The sequence below is a fragment of the Ipomoea triloba genome, chromosome 10 (assembly GCF_003576645.1).
Source record: "Ipomoea triloba cultivar NCNSP0323 chromosome 10, ASM357664v1".
Classification (NCBI taxonomy): domain Eukaryota; kingdom Viridiplantae; phylum Streptophyta; class Magnoliopsida; order Solanales; family Convolvulaceae; genus Ipomoea; species Ipomoea triloba.
The window spans coordinates 4,493,720-4,515,137 of record NC_044925.1 but is presented as its reverse complement, the minus strand read 5'-3'; the positions used below and the strand labels follow the sequence as shown (position 1 = coordinate 4,515,137).

The following is a 21,418-nucleotide window of genomic DNA, read 5'->3' as shown; positions in this document are numbered from 1 at the left end:
CAACAAAATTGATTAGCACATTATATATTCATCATCTTTACCAAGAGAGCATGATGAACACGACATGGATTTGGACAACATTTGCAGTGATTGCAGCCATTTCTATCTGCAACAGATTTCTGAAGAGCAAAAGCAAGAGGCTGCCGCCCGGTCCCAGAAGGCTTCCAATCTTGGGACACCTCCATTTGGTGGGGAAAACCCCCCATCAAGACTTACAAAAACTGGCCAAAATCCACGGTCCTATCATGCATTTGCGCTTCGGTTTCGTCGACAATATCATCGTCTCGTCACCGCGAGCCGCTGAACTGTTTCTCAAGACACACGATCTCAATTTCGCATCCCGGCCACCCTCAGAGGCAGCAAAGTACATGGCCTATGGCCAGAAAGATATGGCGTTTGGCGAATACGGTCCGTTCTGGCGCAACATGCGAAAGCTGTGCACTTTGGAGCTCCTTAGCAACGTCAAGATCAATTCGTTTCAATCTATGAGACGAGAGGAGTTGCGTCTTCTCATAGAATCGTTCAAGCAAGCGGCTGGGAAAGGAGAGGCTGTTGATTTGAGTGCCAAGGTTTCTTCCATGAGCGCAGACATGAGCTGTCGGATGGTGTTTGGGAAGAAGTACGAGGATAATGACATTGGTGAGAACGGGTTTAAGGCTGTGATTCAAGAAACAGTTCATCTAACAGGTATTCCCAATCTTGGGGATTATTTTCCTTATTTTAGTAAGCTTGATATTCATGGATTGACAAGACGGATGAAGGCGGTTGCCAAGCTCTTTGACCAATTCTTCGAGAGGATCATTGATGAGCATGAACAAGCTAAAAACCAAGGTAACACTCAAACCACAAAGGATTTTGTTGATATAATGCTGGAAATCAGAAACTCTGGAGAAACTTCGTTTGAGTTCACGCGAGAACATATCAAATCTATGATGCTGGTAAATATACCTTACTTTCAACAATTTACATCGACTCTCAACATACATCCATATAGTAGATGTCAACTACTTTGTTGTTGATCTTTATCAATTATATATTCATTTAGCATGGTACTTTTTTCACCTAATTTTCAAAAAAATCTTGACTTTGTAGGATTTGCTTACAACTTCAATGGACACGTCATCAACAGCCATAGATTGGACAATGTCTGAGCTTTTCAAACACCCAGAAATAATGAAGAAAGTGAAGAAGGAGATAGAAAGACAAGTAGGGTATGATAGGATGGTGGAAGAGGAGGATTTGGAGCACTTTGAATACTTAGAAATGGTTATAAAAGAATCCTTAAGGTTGCATTTGATTGTGCCGTTACTCGTTCCCCATGCATCCATAGAGGATTGTATAGTTGATGGCTTTCATATACCTAAAAAATCAAGAATCATTGTGAATACTTGGGCAATTGCACGTGATCCAAATGTGTGGAGCAATCCAGAGGAGTTCATTCCAGAAAGATTCAATGGATGTGATATTGATTACAGAGGCAAGCATTTTGAGTATCTCCCATTTGGATCAGGGAGGAGAAGTTGTCCTGGAATGCAACTTGGAATAACAACAGTTCGACTAGTGGTGGCACAATTAATACATTGCTTTGATTGGGATCTTCCAAATGGGATGCTACCTAAAGACTTGGACATGACTGAGCACTTTGGTGTTGTTGTCAGTCGAGCTAAGAATTTGATAGCAGTTCCTAAATATAAGTTGTGTGTTTAAATTACTTCTATAAATAAATTCTTGTCAATAGGTTGTATTCCTCTACAACAATATGTTAACGAGTAACGAGTGAGTCTCCAAGTGAGACCATCTTACGCAGTGACGTATCCAGGATTTCGGTTGAGGGGGGGCGAAGAAGCAAGGGTAAATTAAATTAAAAAATGATTTTTGAGTACCTACTTTTTCAACCTATTGAAGCAAGCCTCCACTGAGGCTCGAACTCACTCTTTTCCATGTGGCTCGAACTCACTCTTTTCCATGTGGGAGTATAAACTGAGTGCCACAAGGTTCAAATATCAAATACGAATAAATTCTTAAATTACAAAATACATTATAAATATTGTTTGATATAGGCAGAAAATAAAACACATCAAAACTTTATTAAAATATTCATAACTCTATATAAAATATAATTAATTTAATAAAATAATTCAAATAGAAAACACATTATAATTATACATCTTATCATTAATATATATATATATATATATATATATATATATATTAAATGAGCAATATGTACGTATACAACTGAAAAGCTGCAAAAATAATAATAAAAAAGCAAGCGCTAGGGCTAGGATTCAAACCCTCACCATTTTTTAAATAACACCACACACTTACCAACTCTGCAAGCTTATCAATTGATAACTTCTATCTATTTTTATCTATTTATATATAAAACATGTACTATATATATATATATACATACAAAGGCTATATATGTGGTAGGGGTGGGGTGAGTGGAGGCAGCTGCCCCCACTGCCCCCAGGGTGGTTCCGTCAGTGATCTTACGGATCTTTATCTGTAAGATGTTTGAGGTCAAGATGGAAATGTAATAATTATGCTGGAAAATGTAATACTAATTATAAATAAATTGTTTGTTACATATAAGGGAATGTGTACTACTTTTTGGAGGAAAAATATAATACTTTTAATTAAAAATTAAAGTTAATTTTTAGTTGTTGAACAATAACTTATGAGAAAAACTGTAATACTAATCATAGATAAATTGATTGATTGTTACTTATGAGAGAAAATGTAATACTTATGATAAAAAATGTGATATTTTTGATGAAAAATGTAATACTTTTAAATCAATATGTAATATTAGGGATGGAATAGTTACTTGTTAGGAAAATTGTAATTCTTACGAGGAAAAGTGTAATACTTATGAAAAACTTACCCATTTTACGAGTAAGCTAAGAATTCGTGAGACGGTTTCATTGGATACTTTGCCTATGGTAACTGGTGTAAATTGATGTGGGTTTGGGTGGTAATAGGGTTGGCCGAGTCCAACTTTATAGAATTAGGTTTGGATCTGCTATGAAAATCTAAAGCCTTGGAGTTGTTATACCATGGACCATATTTTTAATTTTTCTATATGCACATTGATACGGGTAGTAATTCACAAATTAAAAAAAATCTAAATTTGAATTTTCTTTTTGAAATTTCTTTAGTCAAAGAGAGTGTGCTGGATTGCTGGGGCTAAGCAAGTTGCTTGTGAAGTGACTGTTGCAGAATACGGAAGTCCATATTTTTATATAAGCACACATTGATACGATTCAATAGTGTAATCCAAATGAAAAACTTGGAGAGGTGGAAGAGTTACTTGTGAGGAAAATTATAATCCTTATGAAAAACTTACCCATTTTACAAGTAATCTAAGGATTTGTGAGGCGGTTTCATTGGATATTTTGCCTAAGTTAACGGGTGTAAAGTGATGTGAGTATGGATGGAAATAGGCCGGTTTCGCAGAGTCGAACTTTATAAAATTATATTTGGGCTTGCTATGAAAATCTAAGGCCCTAGAGTTGTTATACCATGGACCAGGGTCCACCTTCATTTCGTTCAGTGGTTGCGATCTCCTCATCCATCGCTTTTTGCCATTTTGGTTCTCTAATTGCTTCTCCAAATGTTGTAGGATCACAATCTGAAAATAAGGCAAAATGAGTAAGTGGGTCTTCAACATTATTTACCTCATAATCAGCCATCCAAGTGGGTTTTATTGGAATCCGTTGAGAACGTCGGAGTTGATTATTTGAAGATTTTGATGCATTATTTGAACCATCTAAATTTTGTTGGTTAGTCTCCTATACTCTCCATAGGTTGTTGCTTCTGTTCCTCTACATCATTTCCTTCAAAGTTGACCGAAATTCTTTCTTGTGCTACATCGTCATTACAAGGCCAAAAAACTTTTAGAATAGCTTAGTGCGATTTTTGCGTTTGCAAACACCATTTTGATGTGGTGAGTACACTATTGTAAGTTGCTTTTTAATTCCATGATCCTCACAAAATCTTTGGAACTCCTGTGACATATAATCACCATCGCGGTATGTACAAAGAACTTTGATTGGATGACCTTTTTCCCTCTCAACAAGCACTTTAAAGTTTTTAAAAGTGTTAAAAGCTTCATATTTTTCTTTGAAGAAATAAACTCAAAGTTTTCTACTAAAATCGTCAATGAAAGTAAGTATTTGTTACTTCCATTTGAAAGTGGATTTATTGGCCCACAAATATCGGAGTGCACCAATTCTAACACCTTATTCGCTATCCTGGATGTTAATTTAGGAAATTGCTTACGGTGTTGTTTGTTAAGAACACACTCTCCACAGACTTGAGAGGGAACTGAAATTTGAAGAAGACTAGATACCATATTTTTCTGTTGTAGAGTTCTCAAACCACTAGAGTTTAGGCGGCCGTAGCGAAAACGCCATAGCTAGGCTACATCATCTAGCTTTGATGCGAAGCATGAGTGAGAGGAGTAGCGAAGATAAAGTGGAAACATATGATTTTCCATCATTTTGACTCGAGCAATCAAGCCAAAATTTTCATCTCGAATTCGACATTCTCCATTCTTGATCAGGATCTCATACCCCTTCTCTTGAAATTGACCCAAATTAAGAAGGTTGGTTTTTGGTTCCATAATAAAAAGAACATTTTATATGGTGTGATTAAAATTCTCTCTTATTTGTATAGACACCATTCCTTTACCCATAACTGCTACACTGGAATTGTCACCGAACTTGACAGTGTTACTGAAAGACTCATCCAATGTGGTGAAGATTTCTTTATCTCCACACATGTGGTTGCTGCACCCAAAGTCTAAATACCACATGTTTTTATGAGTTTCCTCACTAGCCTGGCACACTAACACAAAAAAAAAAGAAATTTCTTCTTCTTTTTCTACAAAATTAGTACTTTCTTCATTTTGTTTGTTCAAATTAGTACGACATTCTAATTTATAACGCCCATACTTATGACATCTGTAACACTCAATATTTGACTTGTCTACTGATTTTGTTGAGTGATGGCCTCCTCTATCACGACCTCTGTTACCTCTACCTCTCCTGCGATCTCTTCCTCGATTACCACCATCAGTTGTCGATGACTAGTTTTGTGCTAAGACTTTTGAGGCTTGCTCAGCCTCATTATCATGATGATTCAACTTTCTTTCATGAACTAAAATAGAACTTTCTAGTTCATCAAGTGTCAGCACATCTAAGTCATTTGCCTCCTCTATAGCACAGACAACAAATTGATATTTTGATGTCATAGATCAAAGTATTTTTTCAATGACAACACTATCTTCATCTTTGTCACCATGGATCCACAATTTTGTTGACTATTGCCATAGTCCTTAAATAATATTTTGTGAAATTCGATCTCACCTTCTTTCATTCGAAGTGTTTCGAACTCCGACTGAAAATTTTGAAGCTGCAGCCTCTTCGTCTTTGTGTTTCTATGGCATTTCTTCTTCAGAGAATCCCAAATATCTTTAGAGGTATCATCTTTAAAGATAGTCTCCAGAACAGTTCGGTCAATTGCTTAGAAGAGATAGTTCTTAGCTTTGAGATCTTTCAATTTCAACACCGCTTTCTAAGCTTTAAACATCACATTGATTGATTCTCCTACTGCAGGGTTGATCACCTCCCACAACTCTTTCGACCTCAGAAAGTTTTCCATCAACATCCTCCAATAATCATAGTGACCATCGAAGCATGGAATTGCAGGTTGAACAAAGTTTTCTGTGGTCATTTTGCTTAGGAGAAATAGTGGAAGATATGTAAATCTCACTCACTTGTGTTTCACTCACTCACTGGTGGCTCTGATACCATTGTTAAATAATAAATGATTGCAAGAAAAACACTATGTATTATTGCTTTAGAAATTTAGCCTTAAATAGGCCATACAAGAACAAAATATAGCTAAACAGAAGCAAATAAGAAAAGCTCCTACAATTAAGGAGAGCCAATACATTTGCTAGTGTAAAGCATAAAACTAGGACAACTGTAGAAAAAATCTTACGGACTTAAATTTTTATTCAACAGGCATTTGGTTTGAATTTCGTTTCCCTCCAACAAAAAATTCAAAGAGGTATATAATACCTCAATTCAAAACTAAATGAGGTGTTGGTTTTTTAAAGAAAATCATGCAAGTGCTCAAAACTACTTTCAAATAAATCAAGATGACCATTGAGAGATAGTTGCTATTCATTTCAAGATTAATTGAAGACGTTGGTAGATTCAATAAGTATTCAACACCAAGTCATCATTAGTTGGAGAAAACAAGTTTCATGTTCAAACCCAACATCTCTACTTGTTGAAGTAGAAAAGGGAAGAATAACAAGTATAACTTGTTAAAACCTGCTTGAAGTTTGTGGCTAACATTGTGATCAAAGCACAAGTCCTCTCTACTTGTATAAGGAGTGAAATACTAGTGAAAACCTCCAAAAAAATTCTAGGAAAAGAGTGGATTCCCTATTGATTGAACCACTATAAAACTCTCATTTACTCTACGCTTTTATTTCGTGTCTATCTCATTAGAACTCAAACGTAATATTTAACAAGACTAGAACCTACCTCACAATTTAAAAAGGGTTAATATTGTTATCCGTTGCATTTTAAAAAACACTAACTTTCTAAATTAAGGCTTATTAGAATTTATTTTCAAAACTCAATTAAGTCTATTCACCCTCCGCTATCTAGACTTGATCCGCAAACCCTTCGAGACCAACATATCATTCTAGTGAAACTATGTGTATGCTCATTTGAAATATACACATACAATATTGTTCTAACATTACAATCATCTCGTAAGTTCCAGAATTATTTCTAACTGCATCTCGTAAGTTCCAACATATCATTCTCATAAGTTCCCCCAATATGTTTGGTTGTAATTTCAATTTGGTTTACAAAAATCAATGTTCAAACACAAATGTCAAATTGATATTACAACCAAACATATTGAAGAGAAAAAGTCAAAAAAGTTTAGCCAAAAAGGTTTTAATTGGGAAGCGTAAATGATGTCATTTCTTTAAAATAATAAGGTTAAAGATGGAAAAAAAAAAGTTAGGAAGCTACTAGCTTATTTTGAAAAAGTAGTGTTCAAAAATAAGCTCTTATTTTAAGCTACTAGCTTATTTTAGGAACAATACCAAACAGAGCTTATATCTCATTAGTACCTTAAAATAAGTTATAAGCTCTGCCAAACAGAGCTGATGAGGTAAAAAAGTATTTTCCTTCTAGCTTGAGTTATAACTGGGAGCAAATTCGTAACTTTAAAATATTGTACTATTAACAATTGAAATTCTTACGTTACTAATACTCTAAACCCCAATAAAATTTTCTTCTCCATCCAAAATAGACTAAATCATCCACGAAAATCATCTATAATGTGTAGAAAGAACTTGATAGGTGTTATGCTGTTCGGTTTTTTATCCAAGAAAATTATATTGAAAATACAATTTTGTCTTTCTATATTAGTGTTGTTTAGGTTTCTATTCAAAATAAATTCATCAATCAAAATAATGACTAAGTAAATATGTAACTTTGGTGACTAATTTGAGAGAATTATTGTAACTCTAAATTAATTAAGAGCAAAAATTACACTTACCATATAACTCAAGAATATACTAAAATTGCAATTTTCTCAATATAGCTTCTCTAAACTTAATAACTTATTGACAAAACACAAAATGGGCACATTTCTTCTATTCAAAATAATTCCATCAACCAAAATAATGACTAAATACGTCACTTCGGTGACTAATTTGGGAGAACTATTGCAACTTCAAATTAATTAAGAGCAAAAATTACACTTATCATATATAACTCAACACCAGACTAGTTAAAAGGTCACGAGTTTAATTATTGCCAACAACATTTCGGTTAAATCCGTCACACATGATTTTCTCTGTACGGTTTATCCTTCTAAATGATTTGCGAATTATAATTCATGAGCAAATTATACTTAGTAAACGCTTTCAAATAGTAATTATGCGTTTACGTAAGAAAATACATCAATACTTTTATGTAAATGTCTACTCGGTAAAACAAATTTATAATCTTTTACCTACGTTGGTGATTCGTAAATTGGTCTATTTAATGTGAGACTTTGAAATGATCCTTAAACAAATAACTCCTGAGGTGATAATGTCATGAGAGTCTCTTCTATACGTGACATATATGATATATCCCATTCCCGTTTCTCTCATTTGTCATTTTTGCAATCATAAATTTAAATTGTTGGATAATTTTTTTTTATGTATATTTTTATGTTTGAAACCTTATGTATAGAATATTGAGATCGAACCGGCCGGGATCGGGATGGATAACGGGGAAGTTAAGGTTGTCGAAGCCACAGCTTTTCCAATCAAAGATTCTGTGTTTATCTCTTCTCTACCTCTTCACCACTCTCTTCTTGGCTGTTTTCTCTTCTTTCTCTCCTAAATTCAAATGCCTCTTCAGATCCTCCCCTTACGATCCAATCCTCTCCCCTCTCTTCTCCTACAACTCCTCCTATGGCGAACACAAACACGCCCTATCGACCTCTCGTTCCTCCTGCAAGTCTCCGATTTTGTTCTCCGGTAAAGTTGGAGAATTAAATCTTTTTGACCCTTTTCTGGGAATGGGATTTGTGTTCTGAGAAATGGGTTTTTGTTGTTGTTGTTGTTTCAGATTATTGGGGCGTGGTGAAGGAAATCAAAGCGCTTTCTGAGGATTATTCTTCGTCGTTGGGTTCGTGGAACCTGAGGTATCTTCAAGAGAATGCAGATTCCTTCGGTGGGAATTTCACTGCCCGGAGACGGTTTTCGTATTTCCATCACAGAGATCATCGGAAGGCAATCCCATGCGGATTCTTCAAACATTTTCCGATTAGAGATTCCGGTTAGTATGTATTAATACGTTGTACATGAAACATTGGAAATTAAACCATTTATATCGCGTTGGCGGGAGCCGATAAAGGTCAAGTCTAGCACCAGGTGGCTAGAAATTGTTGGGCGAAAGCTGATAAATGCCAAGTCTAGCACCCGGTGGATAGGAATTGTTAGGAGAGACTGATAAAGGCCAAATCTAGCACCCGGTGGATAGGAATTGTTAGGCGGAGACTGATAAAGGTCAAGTCTAGCATCCGGTGGCTAGGAATTACTAGGCGGAGACTGATAAAGGCCAAATCTAGCATACGGTGGTTAGGGATTATTAAGCGGAGGCTGATAAAGGCCAAATCTAGCATACAGTTGCTAAAGGCCATATCTAGCACTAAGTGGCTAGGGATGGTTAGGCTGAGACCAGTAAATGCCAAGTCTAGTACTCCGTGGCTGGGATTGTTGGGCAGAAGCCGGTAAAGGGCCTAAAAAGTTAAGTTCAACACCCATGTCTCGAAAACGGACTGTATAAGGAAATAAAGTTGTGTCTTCGTTAGTAGATAGCTTTTGGCGTGAGTGTTAAGTGTTTGATCCTAACATATTGTTGTTTTCTTGGGGATTATTAGATAGGATTGCAATGGAGAAATGCACGGGGGTGGTGGTGGTCTCGGCAGCATTCAACGACCACGACAAAATCCGGCAGCCAAAGGGACTAGGATCCGAAACCCCAAAAATGGTGTGTTTTTTCATGTTTGTGGACGACGTGACGATGAACAGCCTCCATTATCACAACTTGGTTTCAAGAAAAGAAGCTACGGAGCGAAGGGTTGGGGTGTGGAGGCTCGTGGAGGTGAGAAAGGAAAGTCTATACCAAAGTGCAGCCATGAATGGGGTGATACCAAAGTTCTTGGCTCACAGGCTTTTCTCCAACTCCAAATTCAGTGTTTGGATAGACGCAAAGGTGCAGCTTGTGGTGGATCCGTTGCTGTTGGTTCACTCGTTGGTTATCAAGGAGAATGTGGATATGGCTATCTCTAGGCACCCCTTTTTTGTTCACACCATGGAAGAAGCCATGGCAACTGCTAGGTGGAACAAATGGGGGGATGTTTATGGGTTAAAGATGCAGATGGAGACGTATTGTGACAATGGATTACAGCCATGGACACACAAAAAGCATTATCCTTCAGGTAACATATATATGCTATACTTTTTTGGAATCAATATTGCATGGGTGGGTTCGGTCAGCCATGGGCAATTTAGACTGATCTATTAGTGATCCTTTCCTGGTTAGGCGGTCAGCTATTGGCAACCTAGATTGACCTTCTTGTGATCTTTTGCTGGTCAGGCGGTATGTTATGGGCAACATAGGTTGACCTCTTTGTGATCCTTTGCTGGTTAGGCTGTCTACTATAGGCAACTTAGGTTGACTTTCTTGTGATCCTTTGCTGATTAGGATCATAAGGTGGATCAGTGCACATTCTCGAATAGTGACTGCATGTTTTTCTCATCATCCTAAACAAAATAGTGCATGGGGCCTAACTGCATCATATAAATCACTATTCAAATGCTTAGAGTGGGCTTATTAATTAGAGAATTGGTTTACATGTCATTTCTCCAATTTCAAAATTTTGGAGAGATGTTCTTCATTTTTCTGAATTTTAGTGAACAAGTTGGGACTTGTTTTCAAATTTATATCACAAGTTTATTACCTCCTTGATAGATAGATTGAGTTGGACCCTAAGGTAATCAATAAAAGGATAAGATTTATAAACTTAGTGTTAATCAAGCTTTAAACTTTGTTTAATTTCCTTTTATGTTTGCTTACTTGTAGGCTCTAACTTAATTATCACAAGCACAATATTTCTCGTGAAGGTTCTCTTCTCTAGTACAGGCTGTTTCTTATAGGGAACTAACATAACCTTTTATATGTAGGTAGGTATAGTTGTCTTTGTCTCAGGGAAATAATGTGACCAAAAAAAATGAAAAAGAAAACATTCAAAGGGAAAATGAGTAAATAATGTGAGTCCTATCATTTAAGGAAATCTCATTCTTTAGGTGAAAGTGACAGATACAATTAAATCTGAATTGAGTAATTAAGAAGCTTATTGATATATATATTCAAAAAGGGACGATTTTTAAATACTCTTTCACCTCATTTTCATCTAGAAAGATCTCTTAACACTCGTGAATTTCATGAACCATTATTTTTATAATTTAACTAATTGAATTGGGTTTAATTAGTTAGTATACCATTAACCTTCATGGTAACTGTGCACAAGGAACCCCTCTCACTTTGAGAGGTTACTCCCACACTGTCGTTAGAGACTCGATCCGTGATTTTTCTTACCAAACTTCACCCATGTGACCAACTGAGCTGCCCATACGGGCTATTACACCAATTAACCTATCACAACTACTTGATGATATGCATTATTAAGATTTGTGGTTTGTTGATAATAATTTTAATTTTGCAGATGTACCAGACAGTGCTGTGATCATTAGGAAACATAGTACGGCAACAAACCTCTTCTCATGCCTAGTATTCAATGAGGCTGAAGCATTCAACCCAAGAGACCAACTGGCATTTGCATTCGTGAGAGACATTATGAACCCTAAGCTGAAGCTGAACATGTTTGATATTGAAGTTTTTGAACAAGTGACAGTTGAGTATAGGCACAACCTTAAAGGTGGCGGTGGTGGGGCCAGTGGGCCCCAAACCAAGGTGGCAAACTCTTATTGGTTAGATAGTAAGCCTAGCTCTGGCAAGTGTGGTAGGTACCTCTCAAAAATGTGGAGTGAATCCCATAATTGATTTTGTCTCTTTTGTTGGGTTCATTCTACACAATCACAGGGATTACTTATGTAAGTTAAAAGCCATTTTTTCTTTTAAAAGGTAAATCTCAACTACTAACAAACAACTACTAGATCAGAGCAGGTGGGCAAACAGAATTTATCATGGGATATGGAAAATATTTGTCTATGTTCGTAGTTCTGAAATTTCTTTTGAGGTTGGAAACGTTTTACCGTTGTAGACAATTGGCATCTTATCTATAATGCATCATAACTTGTCTTGAAAAATTACTTAGGTGAAAATGAATTGCAATAGTATTTTTTTAAAGAAATTGATCTGATTCGTCTAATTTTTTCAAATGTAAGATTAGAATTGGTTCTTATTTTTCTCCTAAGGATTTTTTCTCATTTGATCCAATGTAAGGTTGGAAGTGATTGGTCAAGTTTTCCCGCCCAAACTCAATGACATTTTAGTAATATTAACGTCATTAGACAAAAATGCCATTATAATTACTATTTAAAAACTTTAAATAATTTTTTACACTTTCCTTTTACACATAATAAATGTAAGTATGTTTAGGATCTTGGAAAAGCATACCCATATTCTCAGACTAGTCCAGACACCGCTTCTTTTCCCTCCTCACTTTCATTGTATGAGTCCTGAAGCGTAGAATTACTTTATGATGAATCACCTTAAGAACAATCTTCATCTTCTAAGTGAACTACCCTCATACTCATCCAATTTCTTCCCCTTGACACGCCTTCCAAAGATGTGAAATTAAACCCATATCAATAAATTCAAGAAAAAAAAAACGGAGAGAAAGCTAATAATATAATTATACTAATATATATTAGTGTAATTGACTAATAATTATTATGGTAATTAAAAAATTAATTGCATAAATATTAGTATAATTGACTAATAATGATTATGGTAATTAAGCAAATAATTATACATATATTAGTATTAGTATACATATATTGCGTATAATTTCTGAAAATACTGTACTATAATATTATTAGTCCGTTTTGCTCCATTTATTATTATGCTAATTAAGGAATTAATTGCAGAAAGATTAGTATAATTGCATGATAATTATTATAATAATTAAGCTAATGATAATACATATATTATGTATAATTTCTAAGAATAGTGGACTATAACATTATTAGGCCATTTTTACTCATTTTCTTATTATGCTAATTAAGGAATTAAAGAATTATGCTTCAGTAGGTCGAGAAAGTAGTTATAAACAGATATTGTATTGTAACAGAGACAGTAGTACTAAAAAAAAAGTTATTAGTTGCGTAAATATTAGTATAATTGACTAATAATTATTATGGTAATTAAGGTAATAATTATACTCATACAATATTAATTGTTTAGGCATTACAATCAACTCGTAAGTTCTAGAATGATTTCTGACTGCATTTTATTCCTGAATTATTATAAGCCTAAATAATAGGAACTGAAAAATGAAGTGTCACATGTATATATACATGATGGCTTTGATGGAATCGGGTCCACCTTAAACCGAGTATAGATATACAGAACGTGGGTAGGAAAGTAATAGCTTTACTACTCGGGATGCTAGGCCCAAAATAGTAAGTACAGAGACCAAGGTACTACCCAAAAAGGGAGGCCCAATATACAAAGACTAGCTAGGGCCATGAGGATGGGCTATAATTAACTATGCTAAGGATAATAATCGCACTAGCAGATGGGTTGGGAGTATGAAACAAGGACCACTAGACCAGGGTGCTTGTAGTATTCGGACCTCATCCTAATAAGAAGCCATGCACCGTATTTATAGTGAAACTACCCACATCTCGCATCATCCACGTGTACGTTCCTTGATCTAGTCCTCTTACGGCTTTCACGTGTCCCACGTCTCAAACACGTGTTTTTGAAAAGGCACATAGGTATGCCTTAAAAAAGCTTTAAGTCTATATCATGTAGGTCTTAAATAGGCTTTGAAGCCTTTTTATAAATGACCTACATATTAAATAGACTTCTAAAAAGGCTTCAGGGCATGTCAGATTAAATGTAGGCTCAGGCTTGAGTCTAACAAAAACCCTACATATAGGGCCCAAACCTAATTTTATAAAGTCGGACTCAGCCTAACCTATTTTCGTCCCTACTCACAGAAATTTGCACACGTTAACTTAGGAAAAACATCCCATAAGACCGTCTCATGAATCCTTAGCTTACCCGTAAAATAGGTCAAATTTTTCATAAGTATTAAACTTTCCCTCATAAGTATTACAATTTTACTCACAAGTAACTCTTCCACCCCTAATAATACATTTTGATTTAAAACTATTACATTTTTCATCAAAAGCATCACATTTTTTATTAAGTATTACATTTTCTATCATAAGTAACAATCAATCAATTTATCTATGATTAGTATTACACTTTTTCTATGTAATTGTTCAACAACTAAGAATTATTTTTTGAATTAAAAATATTATATTTTTCCTTAAAAAGTATTACATTTTTCCTTTCTTGACCTGACGTATCTCACAGATAAGGATCCGTGAGACGGTCTCACTAGAGACTTTTAACTTATTGTTGTAGAGGAGTACAACCTACTTACAAGAATTTATTTATAGAAGTAATTTATACACACATTTGATATTTAGGAATCGCTACCAAATTCTTAGCTCGACTGATAACAACACCAAAGTGCTCAGTCATGTCCAAGTCTTCAGGCAGCATCCCATTTGGAAGATCCCAATCAAAGCAATGTATTAATTGTGCCACCACCAGTCGAACAATCGTTATTCCGAGTTGCATTCCAGGACAACTTCTCCTCCCTGATCCAAACGGGAGATACTCAAAATGCTTGCCTCTATAATCAACATCACTTCCATTGAATCTTTCTGGAATGAACTTCTCTGGATTGCTCCACACATTTGGATCACGTGCAATTGCCCAAGTATTCACAATGATTCTTGATTTTTTAGGTATATGAAAGCCATCAACTATATAATCCTCTATGGATGCATGAGGAACGAGTAACGGCACAATCAAATGCAACCTTAAGGATTCTTTTATAACCATTTCTAAGTATTCAAAGTGCTCCAAATCCTCCTCTTCCACCATCCTATCATATCCTACGTGTCTCTCTATCTCCTTCTTCACTTTCTTCATTATTTCTGGGTGTTTGAAAAGTTCAGACATTGTCCAATTTATTGTTGTTGATGATGTGTCCATTGAAGTTACAAGCAAATCCTACAAAGTCAAGATTTTATGAAAATTAGGTAAAAAAAAAGTACTATGCTCAATGAATAATTGATAATCATCAACAACTTAAGTAGTTGACAACTACTATATGGGTGTGTGTTGATAGACCATGTAAATTGTTGAAAGTAAGGTATATTTACCAGCATCATAGATTTGATATGTTCTCGCGTGAACTCAAATGAAGTTTCTCCGGACTTTCTGATTTCCAGCATTATATCAACAAAATCCTTTGTGGTTTGAGTGTTACCTTGGTTTTTAGCTTGTTTATGCTCATCAATGATCCTCTCGAAGAATTGGTCAAAGTCCTTGGCAACCGCCTTCATCCGTCTTGTCAATCCTTGAAAATCAAGCTTACTAAAATAAGGAAAATAATCCCCAAGATTAGGAACACCTGTCAGATGAAGTATTTCTTGAATCACAGCCTTAAACCCGTTCTCACCAATGTCACTATCCTCGTACTTCTTCCCAAACACCATCCGACAGCTCATGTCTGCGCTCATGGAAGAAACCTTGGCACTCAAATCAACAGCCTCCCCTTTCCCAGCCGCGTGCTTGACCGATTCTACGAGAAGACGCAACTCCTCTCGTCTCATGGATTGAAACGAATTGATCTTGGCATTGCTAAGGAGCTCCAAAGTGCACAGCTTTCGCATGGTGCGCCAGAACGGACCGTATTCGCCAAACACCATATCCTTCTGGCCATAGACCATGTACTTTGCAGCCTCTGAAGGTGGCCTGGATGCGAAATTGAGATCGTGTGTCTTGAGAAACAGTTCAGCGGCTCGCGGTGACGAGACGATGATATTGTCGACGAAACCGAAGCGCAAATGCATGATAGGACCGTGGATTTTGGCCAGTTTTTGTAAGTCTTGATGGGGGGTTTTCCCCACCAAATGGAGGTGTCCCAAGATTGGAAGCCTTCTGGGACTGGGCGGCAGTCTCTTGCTTTTGCTCTTCAGAAATCTGTTGCAGATAGAAATGGCTGCAAGAACTGCAAATGTTGTCCAAATCCATGTTGTGTTCATCATGGTCTTTTGGTAAAGATGATGGATATATAAATTTGAGGTGAATATAATATGCTTATCAATGTTTTTGTCGTTGTAGTAGTGTAGTGCATGGTCTCTTGGTAAAGATGATGAATATATAAATTTGAGGTGAAATATAATATTGTTGTTGTTGTAGTAGTGTAGTTTATATAAAAATATTTTAGTGCACACCTATTGACATCAAATCTTTTGAAAAGATATCTAATTAATTGTTATTCCAATCAGATATCTCCAGGTTTAACATTGCCTCAAACCCCATTTCTTCTACATCTTGTCTTTATTCTGGGGTGGGGGAGGAAAGATAAGTGTACAAACTTGTTTAGGGGACATCCTTGTTAATAGATATCAATTGCTAGCAATGCTTTGTTCTGGTGTTATAGTTTTGACCCTTTTGGTTGGCCTTTTCGTTGGTTGCTTTGCTTCTTGATCTCTGTATTTTGTGACTAATGGAGAGTAATTTGGATGAGCATAACATATGTGTAAGAGGGCATGTTTACACGGGATAATATCGTTCTCGACGGATAGGGAATAGGAATCTGAACTCAAAGGTTTCAATCATAAGTTCGCATTGTTGCAATTGGAATTGTAGTCATTTCTCCAATTTGAAAATTTTGGAGAGTTGTTCTTCATTATTCTGAATTTTGGTGAACAGGTTGAGACTTGTTTTCAAATTTAGACTAATGGAGATCGAAATAGTTGAATAGACTTGCCATCGAATCTTCTTTCTTTCCTTTCTCTTCTTCTGCCTCCATGCCTAGTTTTCTCTCCCACTACCATCTTCTCTTTCTCCGATTCATATTTGTGCTTATAACTCTCAAAAATTGAGTTTCGCAAATGAATTTGAAAAATTAGAAAACTGAAAACGAAAAAACTAGATCTAAATTTTTTGTTTAATTTTTAACAATTGAGAACATTGAAAATTTTGAGACTTCTCCTATGGAATCACATATTTATAGTATAAGATTATTACCTCCTTGATATAGAGGTTGAGTTGGACCCTAAGCTAATAAATTAAAGGATAAGATTTATAAACTTAGTGTGAATCACATATTTAAACTTTGTTTAAACTAATAAGTTAAAGGTTGAGACTTCTCCTATGGAATCACATATTTAAACTTTGTTTCCTTTTAATTTTGCTTATTTGTAGGCTCTAACTTAATTATCACTAGTACAGGCTGTTTCTTATAGGGAACTAACATAACATTTTTATATGGCCGGTAAGTATAGTTGTATTTGTCACAAGGAAATAATGTGACTTAAAAAAACACCTTGAAAGGGAAAATGAGTAAATAATGCGAGTCCTATCATTTAAGGAAATCCCATTCTTTAGATGAAAGTGACATATACTACTAAGTTTGAATTGAGTAATTAAGAAACTCATTGATATAATATTCAAGAATTGACGATTTTTAAATAGCCTTTTCACCTCCTTTTCACCTAGAAAGATATCCTAACACTCGTGAATTTCATGAACCATTATTTTTAAATTTAACTAATTAAAACCTGACTAATTGAATTGGGTTTACTCAGTATAGCAAAGTTGAATTTTCTGACAATTGTAACATGCATGTCATAGATGTCTGATCTGCTCAATAGTGTTGCTGGAACCTTTCCTTCATACAGCTTTTCGAACCAAAACAAAAAAGTGAAATTAATCTTTTATGTGTAAAATATAATTACTACACCAACCTACCACAACTTGTTTATGATATGCATTATTAAATAATTTGATTCTCAAAGGGTTTAGTTGAGAAAATTTTAAACAATTCGATGATCAAATTAATTGAAATTGAAAACTATGGACTACATCGACAATTGAAAATAATTGAGGGATCGGACCAAAATGGTGATTTCCCCTTTTATAATTTAGTTAATTACGGAGTAAAACTTAATTGACTAATTGAATTGGGTTTAGTTAGTATAGTAGAGTTGAATTTTTTGACAATCGTAGCATGTCATAGATGTCTGACTTGCTCCGACTGCTCGATAGTGTTAATGGAACTTCTCCTTCCTACAATTTTTCAAACCCAAAAAAAAAAAAAGAAAAAAGAGAAATTAATCTTTTAAGTTTTAAATAATTACTACACCAATTAACCTATCACAACTACTTGTTGATGATATGCATGCATTATTAAGATTTGTGGTTTGTTGATAACAATTTTACTTTTCAGATGTACCAGATAGTGCTGTGATCATTAGGAAACATAGTATGGCAACAAACCTCTTCTCATGCCTAGTATTCAATGAGGCTGAAGCATTCAACCCAAGAGACCAACTGGCATTTGCATTCGTGAGAGACATGGTGAACCCAAAGCTGAAGCTCAACATGTTTGATGTTGAAGTTTTTGAACAAGTGACAGTTGAGTATAGGCACAACCATGAAGCTGGCAGTGGTGGGGCCAGTGGGAAACTAGGTGGGCCCCTACCAAAGTGGCAAACTCTTATTGGTTATGTAGTAAGTTCGGTTGTTATTTGAAGGAAGTATTTTGCGGTGAGGTGAATGTGATGTGGAAGGTGTTAAAACGAAGAGTACGTCAAGACCCCCGAGTGTCGTGTCTCTCAAGGATGGAGAATGGGAATCGAATTTATGTTGGCATTTATAAGGTTGAAAGGTAAGAGTTGCAAGAATCGTAGGGAGAGGTTTTGTTCATGGTTGGTTTTGTGAAGGGTTTGAAGGTAAAATGAGATAGAAAATACAAAAGGGAAAAGAAGGGGATGCATGCCGATGCTAAGCCAAATGATTGATTATCGTAGGTAGCTTGGAAATGGGTTTCGGGATTGGATTGATTATCGTAGGTAGCTTGGAAATGGGTTTCGGGATTGAACTAGGGAGTCACGGTATTTTGGAAATGGGTTTCGGGATTGAACTAGGGAGTCACGGTATTGGTACCGAGTGGTGTCACACTCAGACTCTCAATCCTCATTCGGTTGAGGCATTTTATCGAACACCTTGCCTACCACTCCTCTCGGATCTCGTCCTTTCGGACTAAGAGCGGAGATATAGATGAGTTGGCTCGTGAGAGGCCGCTATCGCGCACTCTCTCACTTCCACTCGGTTCACTAACTATCCCGGCCAGAAATAGAAGCAAAGTTTGAACAACATCATCCATACAAACATCAATCATACTACCACAATTCACAAGATCATAAGACAAGATTTAAACATCAATCAAAGGATTATCATGGGCACACACACCCAAACTACACTACTCTAGCATAGAAAGCATTAATAACAACAAAATAAACAAAGCAAGAATGTAAAAGATCAAACTTTATAATAATAAAAGAAGTATATTACCGAAAGAAAGCTCGAATCTACATCTTCTCCTTCATATTCTAATCTACTCTAGGGAGGTGTGTTTGTCTTCCTCCCCAAAGGGGAAGAAATTAGAAAGAAAACTAAATCTAAAGATTATTGGGTGCCTCCTCCCCTCAAGGTCTTGGAATAATGAGCTTTATATAGTAGGAACAAAATAGGGGCAAGATAGACAATTTTCCCGTAGCAGAATTTTAGGGCTGTCACAGGGCTCTCGACGCGTCGAGCCCTGAAGAAACATTCCGCGATCTATCCACACGCGTGGTGGAGGGCGTGGGGAGCTACTGGAATTATTCCACGTCCATCCACACGCGTGTGGGGCTGCGTGGGAGGCTCCTGCTTCATGGCTTCTTCATTTTCTGCTCAGTTTTGGCCTCAAGTTCTCCTTTTGGCTGTAGAATAGCTTAAAAACATCTTCCATGATCGTGTTAGAGGTTTTTGGTCACATCTGAGTCTTAATGCATGAAATTCTTATGAAATGGGTAATAAACTATACAATTCTAGCCCGTAAATGACCCTTAAAACAGACTATTCTTGGTGCTTATCAAAGTTTCCACACTTAAACCTTGCTTGTCCTCAAGCAAGCATACTTTTCTAAACTCTAATCATATAAGCACCAAGGATAGTTCGTTTTCTCATTGTTGATTGATCTAGTGATGTTAGTTCGTTTTCTCATTGTTGATTGATCTAGTGATGTGTGGGTGTTCGGAGTTGAGCGGGTAAAATTCCCTACACTATCTACCAAGACCACTAAACTCAATGGAGGAATCGTGCAAGCTAGGAAGCAAACCCATGCAAAGGGGGTTCGGGAAGGGAGGTGGTGCGCTAGGGCCACCGCCGCGGCACCGTGAGGGCGCCGGCGAGTGCGATGCCGCCCAGGGCTGTGGCGTCCCGAGTGCCCACCGCATCGTGGGGGGTGCTAGTGGGTGCGACCACCGACCGGGGCCGAGGCGCCCCGGGCGGGCCCGTCGCGCTATACGGTGAGCCGGTAGCGTGGCTGGCAGTTGGTCGCACCGCCACTCGGGCATCCGCATGTGCGCAGGCGCCATACCCCTCGGGTATGGCGCAGTAGTGTCCCTTCCACTGTATTCCTCAGGGAGTTTATGGAGATTCTTGGGTACATGGGTGGTGGAGGTTGTTGCGACATGAGGACGTGGGACGTGTGTTTAGTGGGGAGTTGACACAATTTGATGTCGTACACGTGGAGGGGGTAGGAGGATCCATCAACAGTATAAAAGGGGGGGTCTAGTCCAGATAAAGCATCTCTCAAATCATGATCCACTCAATAACTCAATGCATGGTTAAGTCTTCCTTCCCTAACTGGTGTGCCTGGGTTCAAGTCCTAGTGATAGCATAGTTGGGTTATTATTCTATATTTATTTATTAGTCCCTTCTTTTCTTATTTATTGTATTTATTCCCTAGTCCCCAATTATTTATTTATTTGTTATTTGGACCGCCATTTCTTGGGCCAGTACCCTTGGGCTTGTACGTATTCTGTTGGACCTCACACCCCAATCAATAATATTACTATTTCATATTATGTTCTATATTATTATATCCGATTTAAGGTGGACCCGGTCCCGATAAAACCATCAACGGTGATGGCGAAGAAGACGACGATGGAGAAGAAGACGGTATGGATTAACTCGTTTCTTGACTTGGATATGCAGTGTTTTCCATTCTTGTTGTTTGCTTGATTGTTTTTTTTTTCTTGTGAAATAAAAATCTAGCGTTGTTGTGTATTTTGAGTTTTGAGGATGGAGATGAACATGAGAAACTTGAGGAGTAATCCATTGGAAACACTATTCCATTTGTCTCTCTGTAATTGCAAATGATGTAGAACTAGTGAGAGGGGTTAGGGATTAGAGATACACGGCTAAAATGGTAATTTAATAAATATATCTTATAAGTTATTCAGGAACGCTACTCAACCTAGCGTTTCATTTTTTGGCTGACCCAATTAGCTAAGGCTAATCAGCCATTTACCAAACACATAAAAACAACTTATTGACTAATCAATTAGCTATTTTTTGTCAAAACGGCCAAATTTTAGCTGATCAGCCAATAACCAAACACTCCCTATATATTGCTTACATAGATTGAACTAAACCATAAATTTTATACTTGTTTTGTTTAAAAATAAATAAATTCAAAATTATTTTTA

At 36.5% G+C, this 21,418-nt stretch overlaps 3 protein-coding genes across 3 annotated transcripts; 2 read left to right on the top strand and 1 right to left on the bottom strand.

The window, feature by feature from the left end:
* On the top strand, nt 1–1,882 carry LOC116033716 (cytochrome P450 CYP736A12-like). Its single transcript, XM_031276485.1, has 2 exons — nt 1–938; nt 1,093–1,882. The coding sequence occupies exons 1-2, from the start codon at nt 51–53 to the stop codon at nt 1,705–1,707; spliced, it is 1,503 nt and encodes a 500-aa protein (XP_031132345.1). The 5' UTR covers nt 1–50; the 3' UTR covers nt 1,708–1,882.
* Nucleotides 1,883–8,274: 6,392 nt separating this feature from the next.
* LOC116032355 lies at nt 8,275–11,695 on the top strand. The gene is made up of 4 exons (XM_031274858.1): nt 8,275–8,572; nt 8,664–8,873; nt 9,478–10,038; nt 11,326–11,695. Exons 1-4 carry the CDS (start codon nt 8,275–8,277, stop codon nt 11,661–11,663), a joined length of 1,407 nt encoding a protein of 468 aa, XP_031130718.1. The 3' UTR covers nt 11,664–11,695.
* Nucleotides 11,696–14,094: 2,399 nt separating this feature from the next.
* On the bottom strand, nt 14,095–16,003 carry LOC116032963 (cytochrome P450 CYP736A12-like). The gene is made up of 2 exons (XM_031275713.1): nt 15,032–16,003; nt 14,095–14,879 (listed from the first exon to the last, which is right to left on the bottom strand). The coding sequence occupies exons 1-2, from the start codon at nt 15,917–15,919 to the stop codon at nt 14,265–14,267; spliced, it is 1,503 nt and encodes a 500-aa protein (XP_031131573.1). The 5' UTR covers nt 15,920–16,003; the 3' UTR covers nt 14,095–14,264.
* Between the last annotated feature and the right edge of the window lie 5,415 nt (nt 16,004–21,418).

Excerpts from the sequence above, each read along its gene's own strand:
- LOC116033716 (XM_031276485.1), top strand. The coding sequence starts at position 51 with ATGATGAACACGACATGGATTTGGACAACATTTGCAGTGATTGCAGCC. Across the intron at positions 939-1,092 it reads ATATCAAATCTATGATGCTG|GATTTGCTTACAACTTCAAT; the intron begins GTAAATATACCT and ends TTGACTTTGTAG.
- LOC116032355 (XM_031274858.1), top strand. The coding sequence starts at position 8,275 with ATGTATAGAATATTGAGATCGAACCGGCCGGGATCGGGATGGATAACG. Across the intron at positions 8,874-9,477 it reads TTTTCCGATTAGAGATTCCG|ATAGGATTGCAATGGAGAAA; the intron begins GTTAGTATGTAT and ends GGGGATTATTAG. Across the intron at positions 10,039-11,325 it reads CAAAAAGCATTATCCTTCAG|ATGTACCAGACAGTGCTGTG; the intron begins GTAACATATATA and ends TTAATTTTGCAG.
- LOC116032963 (XM_031275713.1), bottom strand. The coding sequence starts at position 15,919 with ATGATGAACACAACATGGATTTGGACAACATTTGCAGTTCTTGCAGCC. Across the intron at positions 14,880-15,031 it reads ATATCAAATCTATGATGCTG|GATTTGCTTGTAACTTCAAT; the intron begins GTAAATATACCT and ends TTGACTTTGTAG.